We start from the raw sequence: 16,563 nt of genomic DNA on the forward strand, positions 1-16,563 counted from the left end.
GCCTCATTTGGAGAAGGACCTAACTGTTCAATTTCTGTGAAGGCTGAGAGAGGTGAGAAAGCTGCAGAAGAAAGATTTGAAGCTAACTGAGGTTGGTTCACAAGCTTAAGGAAAGAAGTCATCTCTATAATCTAAAGGTGCAAGGTGAAGCAGCAAGTGCTGATGGAGAAGCTACAGCATTTTATCCAGAAGACCTAACTAAGATAAATGGCGAAGGTGACTACACTCAGCAGCAGATTTTCAGTGTAGGTTAAACAATCTTCTATTGAAAAAAGGTGCCACCTAGGACTTACATAGCTGGGAAGGAAAAGTTAGTGGACAGCTTCCAAGGACAGGCTGATTCTCTTGTTAGGGGCGAATGCTTCTGGTGACTTAAAGTAGAAGGCAGTGTTCATTTACCATTCTGAAAATCTTAGAGCCCTAGATCATATATCTGATAAAGGATTCATATCCTGCATATATAGAGAACTCCTAAAATTCAACATTTATTTCTATATAAATATCATTATATTTATATTAATATATAGATATTATTCAATATATAAAATAATATATATTATTATATAAAAATATTAATATATTTATATATTAAATATAAATATACAAATATAAATAAATATATATATATGCCTGGTTCAAAAACAGGTAAAGGACTTGAATAGATATTTCTGGTAGAAAATATACAAATGGCCAGTATGCACATAAAAAGATGCTCAGCATCACAAATCTTTAGGGAAATATAGTCAAAACCACAATGAGATAACACTTCTCACTGAGAGTATTCAGGATGACTGCTCTCAAAAAAAGTAACAAGTGTTGGTGAGGATGTGATGAAATTGGAACCCTGGTGCACTATTGGTGGGAATGAAAAATGGTACTGCTACTATGGAAAAGAATATGACGGTTTTTGAGAAAACTAAAAGTAGAATCATCACAAGATTCAGCCTTCCACTCTGGGTATATAGCTAAAATAATTGAAAACAGGGTCTCCTAGAGACATTTGCACACCTATGTTCATTGTAGCATTAGTCACAATAGCCAAAAGGTGGAAGTAAATGAAATGTTCATTGATGGATAAATAGATAAGAAAATGAATAGATAAGAAAATAGTCCTACCTTCTTGCAGTTTCATTTTCCATGGTTTTGCTTTCCTTGGCTTGATTTTATTTGGTTTACTCATAGTCAAAATGGTCCCAAAATAGGTAAGTACAGTGCAATAAGGTCTTTTGAGGGATGAGTGGAGAGAGAGCAAGACAGAGAGAACATATTCACATTAGTTTTATTATAATAAATGGTTATAATTGTTCTTTTTTATCATTATTGTTGTTAATCTCTTACTGTGCCTAATTTATAAGGTAAACTTTTTCAGTTTGTATGTATATGACAAAAACAGTATGTATAGGATTAAGTGCTGTTTGAGGCATCCACTAAGGGTCTTGGAATGTATCTCCAATGGATAAGGGAGATATATATACATGGAATATTAGTCAGCTCTTTAAAGGAAGGACATTCTGCGATATTCTATAACATGAATGAACTTTGAGGACATTATGCTGAGTGAAGTAAGCCAGTCATAGGCAGATTCTTTATTACTTCACTTATATGAAGTACTTGGAATTTTCAAAATCATAGAGATATAAATTAGAATGGAGATTTCCAGGGATGACTGGGAAGAGGTGGGAATGGGAATTTATTGTTTAATGGGTATACAGTTTCAGTTTCACAAGATTTAAAGAGTTATAGAGATGGATAATTGTGATGGTTGCGCAACATTATGAATACATTTAATAACACTACACTGTACACTGTGTTATGCATATTTTGTCATAGTAAAAAAAAAAATGAAAAAAAGAAACCCCAAACTTTAGTCACAGAAGTTAGAGGAAAATGACCAGGTGGTAAATGCCAAATTATGAAACAATTCCTTCACAAACCAGGTCAACTGTAAAACAGATTCTTAGGCATACCTGAGTCAAAGATATCAACAAAGCTAAGTTGGTTACCTATTGTTTTTCTAGAAAGAAATACTGACCAGCTATAGACATGGTATTATTTATGGTACAGAAATATGTACATTGTCAAATTTATTTTTCTCTTTTGGAATCTAGTTTTATATACACATACAGTTTTTCTTTCCTGGTCTTCATCATCTGGGTATTTCAGATACTAGTTCAAGACTCCTTGAGAAATCAACTACAACTGTAGTAGAAATAGTCATAAATGTCTTTAGTTGGGAGTGACAGAAATAGAACTCAGCAAACATTTGTGGAACATGAATAGAGCAGTCATCATTGAATTGATGTTCCAAAACCAGGTTGTGTTAAGGGGTGACCTGAGCTTTGTTTAACAAACTGAAGTTTATACTTCAATGTAGACTCATAATACTCAGTGAAGTCAGTCATTTGTTATGGCTGAGTACCTGTTCAGGGGACTAAGCAAGGTATTGTGGTAGAGGAGCCTATCAGGGAGCATAAAAATTGCTGTAAGGCACAATAGTCACCTAGGTGAAGTTGAATAGTAAACACAAAGATGCTAAGCAACCATACAAAATGGCATTAAAAGATGTTGCAAGTGCCTAGTATGAGGAAGAAGAAGAATCAGAAACTTTAGCTGGACATGTTTTGCTTATCTCTTTTCTCTAGCTGTTTAAAGGTAACAAACTAATGTGTTTTAATGTCATTCATTCAACATATCTATTCAACAGGTATATTGACTGGTCTGTTATGTATTAAGCATTGTAATAGACCCTGTAAAGATGGCATTGAACAAAACAGACAAACTGTGTACTCTTAAGGGAGCTCACATTTGAGTGGCAGCTAGGGAGAGAACAGATAATAAAAAGTAAAGACATATATGGTGTTAAGTACTGTGAAGACATATAAGGCAGAGTAAAGTATTTAGAGAGTAATGGAGTTAGGGCAATGCTGTTTTATAGGGGAAGGCCAGAAAGGACTGTCTAATCAGGTGACAGTTATGAAAGGGAGGTGATGGGTGACGTGGATATTTGAGGGGAGAGCCTTCAGTGGCATTGGAACAGCATATGCAAAGGCTCTGAGGTGGGAACAGCTTGGTTTGTTTAGGAATCAACAAGTAGGCTGGGGTCAGTGGTTCAGCCAGGAATCCCAGCACTTTAAGAGGTCAAGGCGAATGGATTGCCTGAGCCCACAGGTTTGAGACCAGCCCAGGCAACTTGGTGAGACCTCGTCTCTACAATAAATAAAAAATCAGCTGGGCATGGTAGCGCACACCTGTAGTTTCGGCTACTTAGAAGGCTAAGGTAGAAGGATCGCCGGAGCCCAGCAGGTTGATGCTGGGGTGGCTGTGAGCGTGCCACTGCACTCCAGCCTGGGCAATGGAGCGAGACTCCAACTCAAAAAAAAAAAAATCAACAAGTAGATCAGTGTGGCTGTAACAGAGTTAGGGACTGGGTTGGTGAGAGGGAAGGGAAAAGATCATAGAGGTAGCAAGAGGCCACAATATGTAGGAGAATATTAGAAGGACTTTGGATTTAAGCCATGAGTTTTTTGCATAGGGTAGATAGACTTTGGCAGTTTAAAAGGACTACTCTGATTATTGTATTGAGTACAAACCACAGGGTCAAAGGAGGGAAACCAGTTAGGAAGCTGTTATAGCAGGCTTTATTTAGGATGGAGGTAATGAGACATGATAACTTTTGTAGGTGTTTGATGGTAGGTTGCAGAGTATATAATAGAAAGAGAGAGATCAAAGATGACTTATTTTTGGCTTGAGCTTATAGTAGAATGAAGTTGTAATTTTCTGGGATGGAGAAGGTTGCAGGAAGAGCAGACTTGGTGTGAAATTATGTAAGGTTCAAGATTCCTATTATACATCTAAGTGGATGTGTCAAGTGGATAGGTGGCTATCTTAATCTGAAGTTTAGGAGAGCAGGTAGGGTTAAAGATACGGATTTGGGAGTTGTCAGGGTATAGATAGTATTTATGGTAAAATGACTATATTAAATTACCTGGAGAAAGAATAAGTGAATAGGCCTGCTGTCAGACCTTGGGCTATGGGCTACTTAGGCATTCAAGGTTGAGAAGAGGAGGGGAAATCTACAAAGGAGACTGAAGAGTTGATTAGTGATGCAAAAAGAGAACTAAGAGAGGATAGTGTCCCAGGGTTCAGTGAAGAAGTGTTTCCAAGAGGGAGTGAGCGGTTGTGTCAAATGAGTAAGGTTGAGAAATCACCTTTGGATTTAGGAAATTGGAAGTCATATTTTACTTGACAGGAACTATTCATTGGAGTTGTTGGTAGTGATGAAAACTTGGAAGTGGACTAGAACCGAAGGTAGCTAATGTTGATAGGCTTTTTAGACTTTGTCTTTTAGGGGAAGTGTAGAAGTGGGACAGCATATGGGAGTCAAAGGAAGATCTTGACAGTTTTAAAAGATATTGCATTATATTTGTATGCTGAAAAGAGTGATCCCATAGGGACAAGAAGAATCGGGAAAGAGGTAGAGTTGTGGAGGCAGTAGGGGAGAGGAGATGACATCAGTGTACAAATGGAGGGAACCATAGACAGAACCATTCACTCGTAGTGACATCAGGATTGGCAGTGGATATGTGTAGAGGTGAGATAGATTGGTGCAAGTGGTGATTGGAGGATGCAGAAGTTCTCATTTCATTGCTTAAAATTTTTTTTTTTTTTGTTCCCTCCTTCCAGTGAAATAACAAGTTAGGTCAGAAATTATGGAGAAAGTACCGAGTCTGTACTTAATCGGGAAATTAGATGACTGAGATGGGGTGGACAAGAGCAGTGGTAGTGTATAATTGAGACAGTAAATTTGATATGCCACTAGGTCATTACAGTATTTAGCTTTTTCTGGTTTCAATAAATACTTCAATTTTACTATTAAAATACTAATAAAGCATATTTATATTCTTAAAATGTACAGTTTTATAATTGCCAATTGGTTCTCAATGTACAAGACTCTCAATTTTCTTTTAGTTTATGCACCTTTAATCTGCTGTGTCAGTATTCCTCAGGGAGCTTTGTTAAAGAAAAAAAAACATTTTAAGATTCTGGACCAAACCATGCAATCTGGAGACCTACAATCTAAATTTAACTCATAGAAACATTTTGTTTGATAGAAATAGTGTTTGGAAGAAAACCTTGAATTTGGAAGTTTGATGGGGGGCATTCCAGTTTACCATAGGCCCTGCAGTTCTCACAGGCTCCATCATTTACTTTCTGCTTCCAGCAGATATTTGTGTTTTAGAATTTTCTATCATCTTTTAGGTCCCCTTCACTCATGTTTACTATTACTGCTTCTCAAGCCATGTACACTTAAAGCCCTTGCCTTAAGTCTGCTGTGTCAGAACTCCAGAGTTGGGCTTTAGTAACCTCTGTTTAGAAATGTTCTTACATGAATCTGATGACAATCAGGTAGTGTTTCACAAAGGCAGATCTTCCATACTGGCCATGGGTCTTGATTTAGTAACTTGACCTCTCTGGTTTTCAGTTTTCTATCTATAAATTTCTATCTGTAAAATTGATGTTAAAATGGTGGAACCCACCTCATGTGATAGTGGTGAATGTTAAATGAGATAATATATAAAAAGCACATGTGTCTGGCACATGGTAGATATTCAGAAAGATGTTTTTCTCTTTCCATTTTCCATTGGGAGTAGGATCTTAAAAACTTCATTTCTCTGAATAGGTTGAAGGTGTATTCCATGTCAACCAAAGCATTAATTCAGACACTAGTTTAACTAGTTAAACATAGCCATATAACCTAGTGGCTTAAGCAAGGAAGAAGTTGAATTCACCATAATATAAAATTCTAGGCTAATTAACTACTCAGGGGTTCTAGCGATCAGAACCCTTCTTTCTTGCTTTACCTTCCCTGAGTCTTCTGCACTCTGCCACACAAAGATGAGTTCCACCTCATTAGAAGGAGGAAAGAGCAGGTTAGGTGTAGGCAGCTTTCTTTCTAGGCTGTGGTCTAGGAATTTCACACATTGACCAAAACTTAATTACATGTACACACCTAACTGTGGGGAGGCTGGATCCTATAGTTTCTAGCAGGGTAGCCATGTGCCCAGTAAAAAACTCATAGGATTCTAATACCAATGGGAAGAAGGGAGAATTGTAAGACAGTTTTCTGCTAGAAGTGTTTCCTTGATATATCTTTCCTTTCCATTAATCAATTTCCATTAATTTTGTGATCATTCTACACTTAGAATTGACTGTCTCCAATCCCAAGTTAATTAACTTAAAAAATTACCTGGGCTGCTTAATCCCTTTCACATCTCTTTTAGGGCAGTGATGAAATTTTTCCTAAGCTAGTCTTGGATTAGTTAATGCTTAACTCTATGCAAGCATGAACCCTATCTCTAATAATTCAAATGTAATCTCTCTTACTTTAAAACATCAGAATAATTATCTAGTTCTGGGCATTTGGGCTGAGATTCAGTATAATCTTTTTTTTTCCATTCAATATCTCTGTCACCAAAATTTAGAGCATGTAATGAGAAAGCAGCTGTGTGTGTTGTGTGTGTGTGTGTGTGTGTGTGTGTGTGTGCGTGTGTGTGTGCAGTCTCCTACCTACATTTTTATATTTTATTTTTAATGCCATCTGAAGTAATTATAATTAAACCTATTTTACGAATGGGGTAACTGAGGCCCATAGATGTTAAGCAACTTTTTTGATGTTTCACAGTCAGTAAATGGTAGAGCCAAGTTTGTATTCAGACTTTTATGTCTCCAAATTCTGTGCTCTTATACACAGTACTATACTTGGACATCTGTGGATATCACACTACAGAATTTGCCTCTTGTGCTTATGTTAATGACACATTATTTTTTTAGTAATTTTCTTTCTGTTTTTGTTTTGTCTCTTTGAGTTGTAAAATCCCACCATACTAAGATTTAAAAAATGACATGGATGGTTTTGACATAACTTAGATAAAAACTACATGGATTGCTTACCTTTATTGTTCCTTCTTGTGACAGATCTAAAGACTCATTTTGTAGTCATATTGAAAATTATGTTTTTTGGCTACATCTTTACAAATTCTCTCTGTTTTTGGTGGGATAAATCTTTTTTTTTTAATACCCTAGTACTTATGAGTAAAAAAAATGTACCATTAGGCTAGTAACACAAAGGATGGCTATGAGAGAGCTATGATTCCTTTGAGGTTTTAGAGGAAGAGATAAAGGAGATACTTGAATTTTTTAATTAACAGGGCCTGGCCTTTGTAATCTATTTTTATCCTCAGTAGAGTCCATTATTAGCTAGAAATGCCCTGGTTTTCTGTTTTGGCTGGTCCTATATTTTTTGGCTATGGTGTTGTTTTGCAGTATTAGTCTATGTATGCATAACTTTAATATTTAATGATGGTTTTTACCTAAAATTATTAAAGTTCTATTTGTTTTAAACAGTGACTTAAAAAAATTATATATAGTCGGCCCTTTGTATTTGTGAATTCTTATTCTTAGATTTAACAAATCATGGCTCAAAAAAACTTGAAAAAAGTAATTTAAAAATCAACGCAACGAAACAATAAAAAATAATAGAAATGAAAAACCAGAACAGTGTAACAATGATTTGCACAACATTTATGTTTGTGGATTGAGTATTATAAATCTAGAGATGATTTAAAGTATATGAGAGAACGTACGTAGGTTGTATACAAATGCTGCACCATATTATATAAGGGACTTGAGCATCTGCCAGTTTTGGTGTCCTGGAACCTATTCCCTACTGATACTGAGGCACTACTGTACAAGTACACCCAAATCATATATTAGATTTGAATTTGGTACCTTTAAAAGAAAAAGAGCTGCTAATTTGACATTAGTAATTTGGTGTGCAGGATTAATTTATAAAGCAATTATTGTATCATCATGCATACAAATTATTTTTGTAATTTATTATAATGGTAAATAACACTAGGAGATTCTTCAAAAAGGAAAAAAATATTCTTTTGTGTTAGGTTTCTTATGACTCTTCAGAGTAAAAATGTTCACTGTTCTACCCTGCTTTTTTTAAATAGGATATAGCAGATCCATTTTTTGCTTATTGTAAGCAACATGCAGATAGATTAGACAGAAAGTGGAAGAGAAAAAACTACTTGGCTCTCCAGTCCTATTGTAAAATGTCTTTGCAAGAGAGAGAGAAACAGCTGTCACCGGAAGCACAGGTATGAGATTCATGCCAAAACCCTTATTTTTTTCTTTTAAGATTATGGAATTCAGATCTCATGTGTGTTTTACAGTGACATGTGAAGTATAATTATGAAGTTTGGTTAGTTATCTAGGAAATCGGTTGTGATTAAGGTTAGTAATGAGTGTAATGTGTGGCTAAGTACATTCCTCCTCATTTAGTCAGCAGAGCAGTTGTTTATAAAGTATGTTTCCACATTGAAAAATGTGACTGTGAGGAAATTACTCTAGCACTGCAATATGTTGACTATGTCTTGTTTCAGTCTGTGAACAGGATTTCGTCAGTTTGCACATTATTTAAAATATATTTCTGTGTACATTAAGTAAATCTGTGGTGACTATTGTAGCTATTGAGAAGAGAAACTTCAGTTTTATCAAATTTGTTTCTCTTAACTGTCATCATGAGTTAGGATAGTTGTTACTTTAGATGTTCTAGTTGATTGTAACTCAGGAATAATGCAGCATACACTAAGGACCATTGACACATATAGTTAGCCTCTAAATATAGTTAGCCTCGATATAGGAAATTCTGGTTATCTTTACTTTTTTCTAAACATAGAAGTGAAAAATCAGTGTAAAAATCATAAGGAACACGTTCCATTTTCTTATATTTTATAGTTTATATGAATTTTTTTATAGGCAAGGATCAATGCCCGGCTTCAGCAATATCGTGCCAAAGCAGAGCTAGCTCGATCCACCAGACCCCAGGCCTGGGTTCCAAGGGAAAAATTGCCCAGACCACTCACTAGCAGTGCTTCAGCCATTCGTAAACTGATGCGGAAAGCAGAGCTAATGGGGATCAGTACAGATATCTTTCCTGTGGACAATTCAGACACCAGTTCTAGTGTGGATGGAAGGAGAAAACATAAGCAACCAGCCCTCACTGCTGACTTTGTGAATTATTATTTTGGTCAGTATGGACACTGATATATGCACATTTTGACTGAGAACAACTTACTAATGAAAATACTTGCAATGCTGTTAATTTTTAGAATTTTATTCGCCGTGCTGCATATATCACGTAGAAGCATCTGTATTTTCCTAATAAGTTGCAGGTTTTTGTAAAATGCAAGGCTCATATATTTGTGAATATATTTCAAAGTGCTTTAAAAAATATAAGTTTATAGATGTGATTGTCTTTATGGGTAGTTTCTTTTTTTGTGTGTTTTTGAATATCAACTTTTACTTTCTACTAAAGTAAAATTGGATATTTAATTTAAATAGAGAGAAATATGCGCATGATTCAAATTCAGGAAAATATGGCAGAACAAAAGAATATAAAGGACAAATTAGAGAATGAACAAGAAAAACTTCATGTGGAATATAATAAGGTAAGTTGACTATAAAATACTCAACATAATAGATCTTATTGATGGTTTCTTTTTGATTTTATGACATTTCTGTTTATGCTTCCATTTGAAATTCTTTTAGAACTTTTAGGCTCTTTTGTCACTTCTGCCCCTCATTATCTTCCGTACCATTTCTGTCTCTTACTGAGCATTTTATATGCAACCGTAATTCGGATCTCTTTCAATGTATTAACTCACTTAATTCTCACCTTAACTTTATAGTGTAGATTATGATTATTGTTACCATTTTCAGCGGAGGAAAGTGAGTCCTGAAGAGGTTAAGTTCTTTTTCCAGGGTTACATAGGTAGTCAAGTCATAGATGGGATTCAAGGCCAACTTAATCTGACTTTATTCCTTATTCTTAACCAATACACAGTAGTATAGAGGTTCACTTTCTAAGTTTATAGAAAATTTAGAAATGTATTTTTAAATTACTATTTATCTTGTATTGTAATGTTACTTTTGATTAAAAAAGCACTTCCCAATTTAAATTTTCATGTACCTGTTCATTCTAATGTTGAGGAAGATCGAAAAGAAATATAATATAAAAGCAAAATGTGACTAAAATGTCAGATATTTAGGAGCATGAGCATATAAAATGAGTATTGACTTATTGTTAGGAAACATCTTAAATCTTGAAATAGTAGTAGGAAGTAAATTTCCAATAATCAGATATAATGTAGTAGAAAGAGTATGTGGAATTAAGAGTCAAAAGACTTGGGGGCTCTTGCTAGTTCTGTGATCTTGACCTGGCTCACAAAAACTAATCCTTAGTTTTTTTATTGGGAAAATGGTGTAAATGTATCTTGGTAGAGTCATAAGGGTTAATTAGCAGAATGTCTGTAGCTTTATATTGTACACTATAATGGAACATATAACTGTAATTATCATTATTATTATTAAAAATGCTAGCATAAAACAAAATGTTTACATAGCAACAAAAGATACTATCAAATAATTGGATAGCCCTGTCTCAGTGGTATTGTGACTTGAATGTATTGAAAATATGTGGAATATACTGTGTAGATATTCTTGACAATTTATTGATAAATTATTTAAATTTTCATGAATTTTAATTAAGTTTACTAATTTGACTTACTCACTTTGTAGCTCTGTGAATCTTTAGAAGAACTACAAAACCTGAATGGAAAACTTCGAAGTGAAGGGCAAGGAATATGGGCTCTACTTGGCAGAATCACAGGGCAGGTTAGTTTCTTTCCAGTTGTTATCTCCTTCACTTCTTGCTATCTGTGTGATTTTTAGAGAACAGATTTCTGATACAGCTGTCGCTTTGCTAACTGTAGAATTCTGTTTGATCATTGCCTAATCCTTTGGGATAATGATTTCTGCAAGAAATACATCTAGAGCTCTGGAAGCCATCTATCGAGAACCTGCAGCTTAATTTTGTTGTTTCAACAGCTATCTCATTTGCAGAATTTTTTCATTTGCTCTGATTGACCTGTCATTTGTGATGAAACTAAGACTTGAAGCATGAGTTTCCCTACTACGTTCTTCTTTCCTTTAATTTAGCAGTTTTAGATTCCTTGCTCCATTTTTTCTTTCCTGTTGTTAGGCTATATTTTCTTGTATTTGGGTGTACAAACTAGAAAATTATTTTCATGTTAATTTGATTTTGAGCTGTGTAAGAGATGGTTTTTTGAATTGTAATGTTAAAATGTAGTTTTTCCCTTCAACCTTAAACAGTAGTTATGGTTGTAGTTATTTTTTTTTTTTAATTTTATGCATGAACATTTTTATTAAAGTTCTTGGCAATGAAAAGAATTATTGTCAGATGGGCTTCTTTGAATGCTTTTTTTAGTACTGTATATATAATTGATAAATTAAGAATTTTTTCAAATGATTTCAATTGGATATTTATTTATTTAAAAAAAATTTTTTTTACCTATTCCTGAAGAATCAGCAATTATTTTTTCTTTGTTGTTGATTTTTGGGTTTTGGTGGGTTTTTTGAGTCAGCATCTCACACTGTTTCCTAGGCTGGAGGGCAGTGGCACTATCACGGTTCACTGCGTCCTTAACCTCCTGGATTCAGGCGATTCTCCCATCTCAGCCTCCCGAGCAACTGGAACTATAGGCACATGCCACAGCTAATTCTTATTTTTTGTAGAGAATGAGATCTTACTATGTTGCCCAGGCTTGTCTCAAACTCCTGGGCTCAAGCAATCCTCCTACCATGGCCTCCCAAAGTGCTGGAATTACAGGCATGACCACTGTGCCTGGTTAGCAATCAGTTATATTTTGAGTATGATGGGGATCTACTGTTTGTGGCCCTTTCACTAAAAAGTAGTTTTATTTATGAAGGATGCCCTTCAAAGGAGAGATGTTTTTCAAAGTATTTGTTTCAGAGGCCTAGAAAGAATCAAATTCAAAACAGTTTGTGTAGATTATTTTATGTAGTAAAACATACTGATTTGTACTACCAAAGATGCTTTGAAGCTTGAATTATGAAGAATAATTTATTTTAAAAGGTGAGAATTAGTAATTGCCACTAGAAGAATTAGGCTTTGTTCCTATTGATTGGTTGTTGGTGAATTTGCAGAAGATTATAGAGTTTTATATTTAATATTTAGAAGTGTTAATGTTGAGTACAAGACTTTATTTGCCAAGGCTAGCATTATCTTTTGGCTTGATTTGCAAGTTTCTTCTATAAGAATCTCCTGTTTAGTGTAAAATATTATCTACTATAAAAGACATTGTCAATTATTAAATGTCTTCTAACAGAGGCTTGCAAATTTTCTTGTGCAGATGTAAAATATATAGCATAAGAGGAATTCATTTGTACTGCTTGCATGACACTTCTTTTCAGTTGGTTGAACAGATGTGGGCTCACCAGGCTACTAAGAAATGACTTTGATAGATGGTTGCTGTCTGAGAAGCCAGAATACTACAGATTAGTAGAAACCCAAAGAGAATCTCGCCTGCTTTGTTGGAGAGTTTGGTCCAATAAGATAATTTTTCTAATTAACCTATGGAGCACCAATATAACTGGGATATTGAAGAAAATAAACGGCCTCAATATTCTTTTTGTTAAGTGTGCTGTGTTATTTTTTTTTAAGCTCCCAAATATTTGTCCTTGTCTTTCACTTTTTAAAGCTGAGTAGAAGTTTAATTTTCGTAATGATTTAGTATACTACTGAAAATTGATGAAAGTATGTAATTATAGTCTTCTAATGGAAATAAATGTTAGACAAAAACTATTTTAGTCTTTTTTTGACAGTGTTATAACTGGTAAAGCAGATTTCCCTTAACAGTCCACTATATTTAGTTGGCTTGAGTACCAAATATAGGAAAGTGTTGCTTTTTTTCACCTTAAACAATATATCCTGCATTTGTTCAAATCTATAGAAGTTGAATATACCGGCAATTTTGCGAGCACCCAAGGAGAGAAAACCAAGTAAAAAAGAAGGAGGGACACAAAAGGCATCTATCCTTCCTGCAGTGCTTTATAGGCAAGTAACAAAATGATAATAGAGCATGTTGTGTATTTTTAAAATTAATACTTAGAGCAAGAAGATACTTCAAATATTTGAGAATGATATCTGTCCCAGAATTTAAGTTAAATGCATTTGAAGTTCATTTTTATCAAAGATGCTTTCTAGGTTGAATGATAGAGGAGGTTTTTGTTGCCATTTAGTAAGATAAATGACTTTTTATATCTTTTAAGTAACTGGTGATATATCGCGTAAACTTCATGGAAATGATGGTTCTCTTTGGGAAATTGGAAAGTTACTTTAAACAATATGGTGACTCTTGTCTCAAATAATCAAAACAATAGTAGATAAATAATTAAGATAATAATAGATAAAAGGACATTTATTTTTTATTTCACTTGAATGAGTTGGAGAGTTTTATTTGTGTTTTTAGGTAGTGATGGACTTCATTTATATATTATAAATAATTTTGATTGCAGAAGTATTTTTACTCAATATTTTCAGTGTTCATTGTTATGTTATTTTATGTGATCAAGACTTCGTCCATAGTTAAATAGTTGAGGATCTCACTTTTCTAATGTGACTTATATTGATTACGTGAGAGAAGTTTAGAAGATGGTATGTTTGTGGGTGTATATATGTGTATGCATACCTATGTAAATGCATAAATGTTCTTCTCAAAACTTCTTTCTCAGAAATAGCAGCATTAACAGCAATATCAATCACCATAACTGCTTTCCATTTTTTGTTGGAACCTCCCTCCATAAGTAGTAGCAAATGTCTTCCTTGAACTATGGAAGAGCCCACTGTTCTTGTAAAATGGAATGGGAACGGTGCCCCTCCTCAGGCCGGCCTTTCCAAATGCAGCTGGCTCATTTGTAACCATCAGGCTTATTGCTGTGCTTCTGACTTTTATGACTACAGTTCACTTTTTTTTCAGAATGTATTTTAAGCGACTTCCCTTTTTTACTCTGGGACCAGGTACTGGTTGTTTTGTGTATTTTTCTGGGGGGAGGAGCTTTTTTGTGTATGTATATTTTTTTGTTTTCCTAGGAGTATTAGAAAATAGATCTAACCATTACTGCTCTTTTGCTCTTTGCATACATGGATGACTCTTTTACATTTTCAACTTTTCCCTCACTCTGCACATTCCCAATATAAATATACTCTCGATTTTTAAGGTCATGGTGTTTGTATTCTCAGGAACAGTGAAATTGCCTTTTTGAATGAGAGAAGCTGGATTTCTTAAAAACAAAAATTCAAAATTTAACAGCTATTATCATAAAACTTCCACTCTTTGAAATAAATATCAGTTGGTATATTTTTTAAACTCAAAATTTGATTTTGTAAAGATACTTACCTTGGTAGCAGTTTTACATGTTGAATACTCTTTGAAAGGCTTATAATTAATGGTAGCAAAAAACTGGATTTTGTTTGTAAAATAGCTTTTTTGTAGTTTTAGGAACTTGGGAAATAATTTTGTTTCATAATCCATATTTCTAGAGAAGAAGTAAGCTGATGTTAAGTGGTTTTTAAGTGATGTTTAAAATTAAAATGATGTTGAGAATAAATACCTTACACGTGTTCTTTTTTGAAAGGTTGTATTTAAGTAATATTTAAATTTATACTAGATCCAACGATTTTTAACATTCTCAAAAGTATTTAGAATAAACAGTTATTGACACTATAAGATGAGTTCCATAAAAAATTTGCTGGCCCCAACAGGAGAAATATTAAGTTAATCAAGATGAAATTGAAAAATTTTTAAAATATGCTTTAGGTAAGCTGTGTTTTGCTATGATAATTATTATTCAAATTTTTATTTGCTGCTTTTATTCAAAGTTGTGGGATTTGTAAGAAGAACCATGATCAACATCTTCTTCTATTGTGTGATACCTGTAAGCTGCATTACCATCTCGGATGTCTGGATCCTCCTCTCACAAGGATGCCAAGAAAGACCAAAAACAGTTATTGGTAAGTAAAATGGGGGAGATTTAGATGCTTGAACTGGTTTGCTCTTAGTTTTAGTAGTATAAGATGAAGGACTATATCATACTGGTTGGTAATGAAGTATTTGGCACGTTTTTGAATTGATATTGTCATAAATACTTATTAGTTTTATGTGAATAAATCTGTGACAGCTTTTTTGAGAAATGAGTTTTCAGTTAATTGTGGCTATTTTGATATCTTAGCAATGGATTCTTAAGGCATGAATTCTGTCCATTGTGTGTAATTATCTTTTGTTTTATTGTTAAGAATTTCTCAAATGCTTTATTTTTTTTTTTTGAAATTGAACATATTTACCAAAATATGCCTTTATATTCAAAGCTTTTACTTGTAATTTAATATTTTATTTCTGAATTACTGTCACAGAAGGCTTTACTTCTGGTATTTGTCATTTGTGCTCGTTATATTTAAGTCCAGCCATTCTTTGAAAATCTAGGAACATTTGACAAACATTTCTGATTTAAAAAAAAAAATTAATTTAGGCATATCAAATTACTACAGGTGTCTGGTAAAAACTTAAACTATCTATATAATGAGTTTTATCCTTTTCTTAATTTTAGTCCAAGGAAGTAATAAATGTTCAGATTTTAATAGAGTGATTTCTTATAAGGAAGGATAATATAGGAAACGGAAAACTATGGAATGAACATGAGTGTTCTTTTTAATAGATTACCTTTCCGGTTTTAGAAAAGAGTGGCTTCCCAGACCCTTGATTGTGTGTGTTCCTCAAATACGCTAAGCATGTTTTTTGACCTTATTGTTTCATCTCTTACAGCTGTCTCTGTTTGTTTGATTAGGAGGCTGCTTTTTTTTTCACCATTTTCACAGGATTGCATTTTCATACTATTATTTTATCAGTTTGTTTTGAGATATTCATACTGGCCTAGTCCTTTTAAATACAGTGGAGTACATTTTTTTTGGTATTTATGTGCTTTAGAAACTTAGAATTTAAAAAGAAACTGCTACAGCATATTCGAATGCCAACAGTGTTAATAAGCATCTGGGTGGGTTTCTAAATTGGAAGCTAATTTGATAGTATCCAGAGCCAGGGCATTTTTCTGCGAATTTGGAAGATGGAGAAACACTATTCTCTCCGTAAATGAGGTTGTGTATGCTCCTAATAATCCTTCCTTGCAGACTCTGGTTTCCAGTGTGTGAGGATTTCTGGAAGAACTTCAGAAGAAAGTGCCTAGCCTGAGTGTTTTAGTGAAAATGCAGCAAAAAGGGCCTAAACTACTCAGGGTGTTTTATTGGTTACGGTGATTTTTAAGATAACTGACTTGCTGAGGCTGTAGAGCAAGACTTTTCCATGAATAAGTAAATGTAATTATTTGATTTTTCTTGAAAAATACTCAGCTGCCCAGAAGAGGCGAAAACTCAGGGGTTTCTTATGGCTGGGCTAGGGATGAGTGAAGTAGATGAAGAGTATAGGTGGGTAAAGAACTGAGCAGGGGATATAGGCTCAGTTTTGTTTGCTCATCTCTAATATTAAAGTGTATATGCTCTCTTTTTTTTTTTTTGAGTTGGAGTCTCACTCTCTCGCCCAGACTGGAGTGCAGTGGCTGCTC

At 34.1% G+C, this 16,563-nt stretch overlaps 1 protein-coding gene across 1 annotated transcript in view; it reads left to right on the forward strand.

The window, feature by feature from the left end:
- PHF14 (PHD finger protein 14) overlaps positions 1-16,563 on the forward strand; it is a gene marked incomplete at its 5' end in the record, with an annotated part of 157,476 nt that overhangs the window by 13,781 nt on the left and 127,132 nt on the right. The window contains 6 exons of the mRNA XM_008063504.1: positions 8,019-8,165; positions 8,827-9,097; positions 9,412-9,518; positions 10,648-10,743; positions 12,903-13,006; positions 14,831-14,962. Of these exons, the coding sequence (XP_008061695.1) occupies positions 8,019-8,165; positions 8,827-9,097; positions 9,412-9,518; positions 10,648-10,743; positions 12,903-13,006; positions 14,831-14,962 (857 nt within the window). The remainder of the gene's footprint in view (positions 1-8,018; positions 8,166-8,826; positions 9,098-9,411; positions 9,519-10,647; positions 10,744-12,902; positions 13,007-14,830; positions 14,963-16,563) is intronic.

Source organism: Carlito syrichta, unplaced genomic scaffold, assembly GCF_000164805.1.
Source record: "Carlito syrichta isolate Samal-C Ts95f unplaced genomic scaffold, Tarsius_syrichta-2.0.1 Scaffold306890, whole genome shotgun sequence".
NCBI lineage: Eukaryota > Metazoa > Chordata > Mammalia > Primates > Tarsiidae > Carlito > Carlito syrichta.